We start from the raw sequence: 10,898 nt of genomic DNA, 5'->3' as shown, positions 1-10,898 counted from the left end.
TCTGACAAAGATTTGAATGCTCAGAGCCATTGTGGAGTGTCGGCCAGTTGGTTGTGAAGCAAGCCAGCAAGCTAATACACCATAGTCCAGCTTTGCTTTGCCTTGTCTTGCAATTTCCTTGGATTGTCATGCAAACACACAAACAGTAGGGAAAAGGCTCCTCTAAACATGCACAGCTTGTAATCTATCCAAGACCAGCCTGTAGTCCATCTGTTAATGTAATGTCAACTGTAGTACTTTCCTGACTGACACCAGCTGATGAATGGCCAGTGGCCACGCAGCATATGGGAGGAGATGGCGAGCACATCAGCAACTCTTTTTTTTTAAGTATCGCCTATCTAAATATGAATATTAATTCTGAATAAAAAAACTATGCACGCACTGTGTGGGAGGTACACAGTGCACTGTTTGAACTTGGGAGCTAGTGTTATAGGGCACAGTGGGAGTATAACCTTTGCATCATGCCCAGTGCAGTCGATCATTGTCGTAAACTATAGTGGAGCTGAACCCAGTGGATTGTTTTTGTTTTTCTTAATGTGTCGCTCATGAAAACAGGCAATGCCTAGGCCGCTAAGCTGATAATTGCTTAACAAGACACGTGATTAATCATGCATGCAATTATGCTGTCTTGGCTATGCTTACTCTTCAGTCGTGCCATTCGTATGAGTGAGTGAGGCCTTGCATAGTAGTATGTCGTCCGAGTAAGCCTGACTAACTCTGCCTGTTCTCACCGCATAGCACAGCACAGCACAGCAGGTCCTACCATTGCACTGGGCCAACCACACCAACGTACATAACAGAGTTGTATGAAGTAGAAGTACTATTACAGATGTAATTACAACACTAGTGGTATGATATTACATGGTTTCAACGTTGTAATACCATACTGCTAATGTTGTATCTGTAAGAGTACTTCTACTTAATTACAACTCTGGTACAGCATGTGCCAGTGAGCAACACAGCACAATATGGGACTTCACATCAGTGCAGACCCGGGGACGGATTATAACTCCATGGACCCCTGGGCCAGACATCAAGAAAGGCCCCCCTCCATCGGAGATGCTTATTTACGAAAATATTTGGGGTTTTAGACCAGATGCTGGAGACGTTACGTTGTTGGGGGTTTGGAGGGTTTGTACGCTGAGAACATTTTGAACATGTGAATGGAAATGCAGAGGTTTGGGTTTCAGGGCCCCCTATGAATCTTGGGCCCCTGGGCCTGGGCCCGATAGGCCCAGTGCAGTAATCCGTCCTTGTGTAGAGCACAGCACAGGTACCGAAACCTTCAAACCTTTTGTCTTTTATACATTTTATAAGTGGTCTGCATTGCACTTCCCTTTTTTAATCCTCTGTCAACTTCCAAAATGTAGAAGTTGATGCCAAGCATAGCATACACCACTAAGGTTCATGTCAAACCACAAAGTACTCTGCAGAATTCAATCAGTTTAAAATGTGGTAACCTGCAGTAACACATCAGTGCTTTCGCTGTTTTGGATGCTTTTATGATGTAACCATTTTGTCTGGAAATATAGCATTCTGTATTGCCACTGTGCCATGTTCTTTTACCCATGGTATTGAGGAATAATGTAATCCAATGGTGGTCACCTCCTATCGTCACTGTTAGACTGCTACTGTTTCCCAAATAATTCTGTGCGCTTACAATGATTTTGCAAAGGGAAATTGTGAAACCTGCTTGAAATAAAGTAAACTAATATGCCTCCTGAATATTTCTGAGACATTTTTTTCCCGTTGTATGCTTCTGAATATGACGGGCAGGGGGCGGGCATTTGCAGTAGGTGGTTTGATGATTTCTGTGTGAATGTATGTGATTTATCAGGAGTTTTATTCTTCCCCCATTACTATGCTGTAATCCCAACACCAATAATAATAATTTAATAATGATAAACAATAATATATTACAACAATAACAGATCAGTAAGGCAAGCCAAGTGTATTAAAGCACGTTTCATACACAGGTGCAATTCAATGTGCTTCACAGAAAGAAAAAAAAACACACACAAAGAAAGTAGCCTAGTAGTAGTAGTAGTAGTAGTAGTAGTAGTAATATGCCAATTGGTGCTGTTATAGCCTAACAGTTATAATGTATGATAGGGCCTATAATATTAGTTTTATAAGCTACAATTCAGTTAGATATGACATTTTTAGTTAAATATCAACACACTCGTACAAATCAACAGGCCCATTTTCCCCTGTCACAAGTAGCTTTAGTTTAGATGTTCTGCCACATATTTGTCTCAGAAGCTCATCTGGCTGAAAAGATGTTCACTGACACAGCTGATCCCCATTTCACATATGGGGAAATAATTGAAATCTCACTTTATCCATTTGTAGGATTGGTTAAAAAATAAAAAAATAATACCATACTATGCTGATAGTCCTAATAGGCTTACTGTATAGGCTACATTTCACATTTTTCACACCATCTGCAATCAACCTAATCACCTGCAGTGCATCTCTCTCTCTCTCTCTCTCTCTCTCTCTCTCTCTCTCTCAATAACAAACCGCGTTTAATAAACTTTATAGCAAATCAAGGCCGTGGAGCAAAACCAAATTGTGTCATTTTTGCTCATCACCCATTGTGACGTGTTTCATCGTGGCCTGCCTTTGGAACAGGGAGAGATTGCACCGTGGGAAAACGCGCGCGGCGACCTTCACGATGCAGAATGGTGGTGAGGTGGAGCGTTTAACACCACGCTTTGAAACACCGCAAGATACCAAAATATCCCACCTTCTGCTTTTCGCGTCCGACGTCGAGAAACATGCCTTTCCCACGCTGTTTGCGCTTCCTCAGAATGGTAACTAGAATTTGTGTCAGATTAGGCTATAGGCCTACAAATTGTTTGTCATTGGGTGGACTCGTTTAACGTAGCCTAACCTGTTTTAAACAGACATCGAGAGCATCTGGTCGAAAGTGTCATCATTCATCGAGCAGCAGATGGTGTGTCATAAGGTAACCTATCTAAATAAACTGCAAATTGCAGGTTATACTGTTAGTTAACTTGAAATATAATTTGCAGAGGTGGAAAGAGTACAGAAAAAAATAAACTCAAGTAAAAGTATCTTTGCCAAAATCCTACTCAAGTAAAAGTAAAACTCAATTGAGTAAAAGTACTTAGTTACTTTTAATTAGCTTTCCTCTCGAGAATTCAATGTTTCTTTTTCTTGAATATCATTCTCCATAACCTCTATATCTTGCTTGGCACCAGCCATCATCCAATACATTGATCCAAGGTAGTAAAATAGTGGAAATGCTGTGAGCGATCCTTTATTGTCATTATACAAAGTATACAGAGATTTGAGCTTCCCTACAAGGTGCACAGTCCTTTATAGATGAGCATTGTCCAGTAAGTGTGAGTTCATTGTTGTAGCAGCTTTGGAGAAGAAGCTGTTCTTCATCCTATTGGTTCTGGCTGGTAATGTCTTGTAGCGACTTCCAGAGGGCAATAGTGTGAAGAGATGGAAGCCAGGATGTGTGGAATCTTTAATGATACTCCTGGCTCTACTTACGCAGCGGGAGTTGTAGATGGTGGGTATGGGAGGCAGGGGGCAGCCTATGATTTTTTGCGCTGTTTTGGTCACCCTCTGCAGTCTCTTCCTGTCAGCCTCAGTGCAGCTTGAGTGCCACACTGACACTGCGTAGGTCAGCAGGCTCTCTATGGTGGAACGGTAAAAGGTCACCAGAAAGCTTGAGTCTAACTGTTTTTTTCTTAAGTACTCTCAGGAAGTGCAATCGCTGCTGGGCCTTTTTTACCAGAGCCGAGGTGTTAATCGACCAGGAGAGATCAGCGGAGATGTGTACTCCTAGGAATTTAAATGAGCTCACTTGCTCCACACGTTCACCATTGATGTACAGGGGGGCAGGAGCATCTTTGTTCCTCTGGAAGTCCAGGATGAGCTCCTTCGTCTTGGAGGTGTTCAGGGCCAGGTTGTTTGATGCACACCACTGTCCAAGTTCCAGGACCTCATCCCTGTAGGCCTCCTCCTTTCCCTCGGTTATCAGCCCCACCACTGTTGTGTCATCTGCAAATTTGACAATGATGTTCTCTGGGTGGATGGGGCTACAGTCAAACGTGTAGAGGGAGTAGAGAAGTGGGCTCAACACACATCCCTGGGGCGAGCCGGTGCTGAGGGTGCGGATGGTTGAGAGATGGTGACCTAGTTCAGTGTTTCTCAACCAGGGTTCCGGGGCACCCTGGGGTGCCGCAGGCCCCCCTCAGGGGTGCCGCAGAAACGTGGCTGATAAATAAATTACATAATATAATACATATTTGTCTAAATTAATAAATTAATGCTTAGTCAGTGGAATCTTTCATCTGCCATTTACGCACAATAAAGTAAATTTAGGTCACCCCAGTAAGTTGCAACTTCGAACATAGGTTGTGTGATATCGGATGCGATGCAATATTACGTCTTGTTGGTTTGGGGTGCCTTAACATTTTTCATGAATTGAAAGGGTGCCTCGCCAAAAAAAAGGTTGAGAACCACTGACCTAGTTTCACCTGTTGGGGACGATTAACAAGGAAGTCTTTGATCCAGGAGCATGTGGATGATGGAAGTCCTAGATGTCTCAGCTTGGGGATTAGGATGTCAGGAATGATGGTGTTAAAAGCTGAGCTATAATCGATGAAGAGCATCCTGACATAGCTCCCTTGTCTTTCCAGGTGACTCAGTGCAAAGTGGACAGCAATGGCTATTGCATCCTCGGTGGATCTGTTTGCCCGGTATGCAAACTGATGAGGGTCTAGGGTTGGGGGGAGACAGGCTTTTATATGTCTCAGCACCAGGTTTTCAAAGCACTTGGTGATGACTGGAGTGAGTGCAACAGGGCAAAAGTCATTTAGGGTGGTAGTAGATGCCTTCTTTGGAACCGGTATGATGGTGGCCGATTTCAAGCAGGCTGGGATGGTGGCTTGTTTCAGTGACAGGTTGAAAATGTCAGTGAAGACTGGTGCTAGTTGGTCCGCACATGCCTTGAGCACCTTTCCTGGTACACCATCCGGGCCTGTTGCTTTCCTCGGGTTCACAGCACGAAGCACTCGCTTCACGTCATCAGCCGCAACCTCCAGAGTGGGTGGTGGTGGTGGGGGGGGGTGCTAAGGTGTGGAGTGGGTTGTTGCAGGGGCTGGAGTGAATTCTAAATGTAGTAGCCTAAATGTTAGTTACTTTCCACCCCTGATAATTTGACATAGCCTAACAGCCTAGGCAACATGATCTCCAAAAATTCCGTGCTCCTGGACACGGATGTTAAGGACACAAAATCCGTGTCCAGGAGAATTGTACACGGAATTCCTGGACACGGAATTGTTTTCCGTCCTCCTGGACACGGAATTGTTTTCCGTGATGGACACACAGAAATGCTGTCTTTATACTCCCACAGCTCTATGTTTCCACAGTCTTTGACCTCAGTCAAATATTTTTTCTAAAAAAAAAACATTTCTTACTGACAGGTTAGGGTTAGGGATTGTTTTGATCTGGGCACAGCTAGTATTCTTTCGTTCACTATATGAATTTGATAGCCTATCAACCAACTGGAAAAGGTATTTCTCAAAAATATGTCTTTAATGACAGGTTAAGGTTAGGGAATGTTTTGGTCAGGGCACAACTTAAATTGCTATAGCATTATTTTGTTAGGATTAGCATTTGTTATGTATTTTCTAATGATAGAGTTAACACAGTGCTGTGGGAATATAGAAAGCACTTCCGTGTGCCCATCACGGAAAAAAAATCCGTGTCCAAGAGCACGGAATTTTGGCAAAATCCGTGCTCCTGGACAAAGATTTTGTGTCCTTAACATCCGTGTCCAGGAGCACGGAATTTTGGGAGATCAGGCTGGCTAGTCAGTCTAGCTCGCCTTGTCAAGTTTTCAGTTGTTTTGACGGATCTCTTTTGTGTTTTAGGGGGTACACATTCCAGGATTGGGGACTTTCACCTTCAGTGTGCAGAAAGTCGACCGTGGCAAAGGGCAACAACTCATCCTAAGTCCCATTTTCTTGCTGGCAGAGAAATTCAAGCGTGTCAGTGGCATGAAACAGAGGAAAGCTTCACCTGCTGGTAAAGTGATGATATCTGTATTCTTTCCTCCTTCCAAAGTTAATTCTTCCTTTATAACATACAGGAAGACATTGTAAAAACAAAGGAGCTACGATCCGGTGCAACCAGAGCAGGACTAAATAATAAGTGCAAAGGGAAAAGAATCTGGGATCTGTGGTTTATTTTTTCAGTGCAGTAAGACTAACGTTTCAACATGCGTCTTCATCAGAGTCCTTGTCCTCGAGGACTCTGATGAATACAGTAAGACATGTTTTGTGTTGTCCTCTGTCTCTTGTGCTGTCCTTGTTTGATGCTCCCTGAACCTTATGGGTCATTCTACGTTTCCACTGCGCTTTTGGCAAACGCAAAATGTCAATTATCAGTAGGCCTATTTTTTTTCAAATAAATGACCTAGATGTTTCCATAGTGTATATATTTAAGTTTCCAAACAAACAAATTGCCTAGCTTAATCTTAAATCATTTGATAAATACTCTAATGAAAGCAAACATTTGCTTGATTATTTTGTCAACAGTGTTATGGACAAATACTATGTAATTTCAAACATACTGTATATAAAAAATACTACAGAGTTGAAACAACATACGTTTGAAAGTGCTTATGTCCCTTAGCAATAATGTTGTCATTAATCTGTGCAACTGATGTAGAAAATGTGATTGTTGAGCTTCATAAGTATAGGATTATGATTCACTGTGATACAGACTGACACATTTTTCATTATAAATCCCTGTAACGTCTGATTTGAATTTAGTCACCCTCCTTACACAAGACTTCCCTCTCCAGAGATAATCCCTACTGTCTGGTCATAGGATTTTTCCAACACATAAGGGATCAATAGCACAAAAACACTTTCTAAACAGTCGACCGTGTTACTCAACTGTGTTACGGTCAACAGTGCAGGGGAACAAGTCGGCACTTTTTAGGAGAAAAAACAGAGCAGACAAACTCATCTCCCTGGAACACAAATTATTTTGTTTGTTTGTCTGTCAATATGGAGATAAATTGGCAAAAACATACTCCTCCTCAACTGTCATAGCTGATTCGTAACATCATTGATGGTAACTCGGCTTGACATTTCAGCCATTTTTATGGTGTTGTGCTAACTGAGGACCTCAGAAGTTCCACCACAACACCTTAATCAATTCATGTATTTGTATGCTTTATCTGTGTTTTTCTACATGTGATTTCTAATTCAGATTCTTATGAATATGTTGATAACACAGTTGACAGGCAATTTTCCCGCTATGAGAACATGAGAAAGAATGGATTAAATTATGGAGGGATGGAGCACAAAACTTACCAAAAAGTCTTCCCATATCCTGCCAAAGAGGTTATGACATCACGTGATGTTATTCGTATGACCTAAGACCAAACCATTACTGATTTATTTGGGGGTTTCAGACCGTGACACGGTTAACATAGTTTTTGCGGACACACACAAAATGGCAAATTTCATGTATAATGGAAAGCACAATGGTCTTTCTGACAGTTTTGTCATATTGTGATTATTACTGTGAATCAACATTTACAGTCGTCTTGGGCAAAACAAGTTTCTTTATATGCTAATATGAAGACTGAATCTGACATTTGGAAAACAGGACGGCATGAAAACGCCCAAAACCAGTATTAAATATTCATTCTTGCTGAGGGAAATAATGCCATGTCTTCACTTTCTGTATTATATGAAAGATAAATGTGTGCTAATGTCCAAAACATCATTGGATGCAGTTAATAGTTAGTGGAATTGGCAAATAAAATCCATGTACTTATAAGCGCAGCCGAATCGTAGAATAACCCTTATACAAGTACTGAAAATATTACTGATTATGATCTTTGAAATCTTGACTTTGAAATCTCGTACATTATGTTTTGTTTCCAGTTTACATCAATTATTTTCCATGAATAGTCTTGTGCAGCTCCACATATTGACATAGTTGATGACTGTAAAAATACACAGCTTTTTAAAAGGCTATTTATATACTTTGCTCAGCTCAGCACACTATATAAAATATAGCCTTTTAAAAAGCTGTGTAGTGTGCTCCATCAGCAGAAGGCTTTGGGATAGTTCTGTGCTCAAGCAGATGCTGGTGTCATTCAGCCTTGAAGGACTTGAATTCACCCAAAAGCATGCTGTGATGGAGGCTGCAATTTACGTAGGTTCAAAGGATAGACTGCTGTCATGAAACAAGTTTAGTTTAGTTAAGTTTAGTTTGCAGATATTGATTTTTTTAAAACATATTTTGATTTAGTTTCTATATAATTGTATATTAACAATAAATAAAATAAAAATGACAAAAAAAGTCAAGCCATTGAATGTCTGCCTTAATTGTTCTCTCTCTCTCTCTCTCTCTCTCTCTCTCTCTCTCTCTCTCTCCCTCTCCCTCTCTCTCTCTCCCTCTCTCTCTCTGGCGTGGCAGGTGAGGTGCCGGTGGTGCCGCTGAACTTCAGCCTGCTCTCCATGGATGGCCCGTTTGAGCGCGACGTGGTGGAGCGCTGCGTGCGTGAGAGCCTGATGCTGCTGGTGCGCGTGGTCTCCCAGCATCCCTCTGCACTGCTTGGCTTCCCCGGTCTCGGCCTGCTGACCTTCCGCCGCGGCCTGGCCTGCATGCGCTTCCACAGGGCCTTCCTGTGGGCCCTGGACCAGACCTGGGGCCTGGCGCGGCGCATCCGATGCAGCGTGAGAGGAGTCGTGTTGTATTGGGGAGGAAGGGGGTGGTTTCTTATGTGTTGTGGTGTTAAGGGCGTGTGTTAATAGACAGCTGTGGCCTAACAGTTACCTTAAGGAGATGGGCTTTAGATCAGAAGGTTGCTGGTTCAAATCCCACCCTTCCATTCCATACCATACTCCATGGTTAAAATGCCCTTCAGCAAGGCAACTGACCTCACACTGCTTCAGGGACTGCAACCAATACCCTGTACTTAAAATAACTGTAAGTCGCTTTGGGGGGAAAAAAACGTCAGCCAAGGGTAACGTAAAGTAATGTGTGCTTGTGCGTTAAGAGAAAAAACGGTAGCAATTCTTAAAACAAATTACGACAATCCTTAGCTCAGCAAAGACACATTCACTCTGTGCTGCTTTTCAATGTCACCTACTCCATTATATATCCCTATGATACCCTCCATTATACCTCTCCCCTACACACACACACACACACACACACACACACACACACACACACACACACACACACACACACACACACACACACACCCCCACACACCCCTCAATGATGACCGAACAGAAAAACAAACAACAAAAGAAATGAGTGAGGCAAAGGAATAGGACTAGGCCAGAGTGTAAGGGCACTTTTCCCTTCCTTCGCATGTTTCCAGAGGGCAGGAGTAAGCAGTTCTGTGGAGCCTGACAGAGTCCATAGTAGGAGTTGCGGCGCCAAGGAGCGAGATCTGGCAACCCTCACCCCCTGCACCTCTTCTATGGAGGTGGGGACGGAACAGCAGCCCTCTGCTCTGGAGACTAAAGGAGGAGGAGAAGGAGAGGAGAAAGCAGAGGAGGAGGAGGAGGATGAGAAAGGGAAGGAGGAAGAGAAAGAGGAGGAGGAGGAGGAGGAGAGAAAGGAAGGTGAAATACATGTGTGCGCATCCTTATTAGGGTGTGTGTGTGTGTGTGTGTGTGTGTGTGTGTGTGTGTGTGTGTGTGTGTGTGTGTGTGTGTGTGTGTGTGTGTGTGTGTGTGATGAAAACCATTGATGACCGACCCACAGACTGCACTAATGAACTTCTGCATTAGGAACTGAGCGTGCAAAGACATGTTTGATTTTAATTGAGGTTACTAATCTGGCGTGCTACGCTATGAATTAAATCCCTGGGGTTGCGGTGGCTCAATGGGCTAAGACTGTAGTTTTCAGAGAGAGAAGTCCACACACTTAAAATCCTTTTTGTTGTCTTTTATTATTTCATGGCTGGATTACATTAAGTCGAAACGTAATCCAGCCATGAAATAACAGAAGACAACACAAAGGATTTAAGTGTGCTGACTTCTCACTCTGAAAACTACAGTCAGCCTTTGTCCTGCGCCTTTTCCTGGGATGTGTACAATCTTCTCCTTCAACTCAATGAGCTAAGACGCCATGTCATTATGCCGGCGACCCAGGATCTATTCCAACCTGAGGTCCTTTGCCGATCCTTCCCCCCTCTCTCTCCCCACTCATTTCCTGTCCTCCTGTCTGCTTAATAAAGGTGAAAAAGCCACCCCCCCCCCCCCCAAAAAAAACCCAAACAAAAAAAAAAATCACTGTTGTGTGTGTGTGCAGCTGGCAACGACACCATTAACCAACTCCATAGAAGAGAGACCCTGACGCCGGCTAAAGTCAATGGGATATTTCTGACTGAAGACCTGTACGCCCCACTGGAACTGACAAACAGGTGATGCAACTGCATAATTTCCGATTAAATGCCACCAAGGTCCCTCTCTCTCTCTCTCTCTCTCTCTCTCTCTCTCTCTCTCTCTCTCTCTCTCTCTCTCTCTCTCTCTCTGTCCCTGTCTCTGTCTCTCTCTCTCTGTCTTTCTCTCTCTGTCTGTCTGTCTGTCTGTCTGTCATGAATTTCATTCATTAACAATGAAATGTTTTGTGCTCAAAAAAGGCCCCAAAAGAAAAAAAAAGGTAAGGTAGATCTGATCTCTCCTCTCCTCTCCTCTCCTCTCCTCTCCTCTCCTCTCCTCTCCTCTCCTCTCCTCTATTTTTCACTCCTGTCCTCTCTTTTCCTTCCTCCTCTCTCCTCCTCTTCAATGGATGAGGGGCATGCCAGATCCCCGTTGAGAGGACCTCTAAGTGAACTCAGCTAATTATTTACTGCAATACAGTACAGT

The 10,898-nt window shown here is 43.2% G+C and overlaps 1 protein-coding gene across 1 annotated transcript in view; it reads left to right on the top strand.

Moving 5' to 3' along the window:
* Positions 1-2,631: 2,631 nt before the first annotated feature.
* Positions 2,632-10,898, top strand: part of LOC134461207 (coiled-coil domain-containing protein 81-like) — a 23,449-nt gene continuing 15,182 nt past the window's right edge. Inside the window, exons 1-6 of the mRNA XM_063213977.1 lie at positions 2,632-2,816; positions 2,910-2,971; positions 5,919-6,072; positions 8,488-8,747; positions 9,404-9,650; positions 10,342-10,453. Of these exons, the coding sequence (XP_063070047.1) occupies positions 2,678-2,816; positions 2,910-2,971; positions 5,919-6,072; positions 8,488-8,747; positions 9,404-9,650; positions 10,342-10,453 (974 nt within the window). The 5' untranslated portion in view covers positions 2,632-2,677. The remainder of the gene's footprint in view (positions 2,817-2,909; positions 2,972-5,918; positions 6,073-8,487; positions 8,748-9,403; positions 9,651-10,341; positions 10,454-10,898) is intronic.

This window comes from Engraulis encrasicolus, chromosome 13 (assembly GCF_034702125.1).
Source record: "Engraulis encrasicolus isolate BLACKSEA-1 chromosome 13, IST_EnEncr_1.0, whole genome shotgun sequence".
Taxonomy (NCBI): Eukaryota; Metazoa; Chordata; class Actinopteri; order Clupeiformes; family Engraulidae; genus Engraulis; species Engraulis encrasicolus.
The sequence above is the reverse complement of the archived record's forward strand: the minus strand, read 5'-3'. Positions and strand labels throughout refer to the sequence as shown.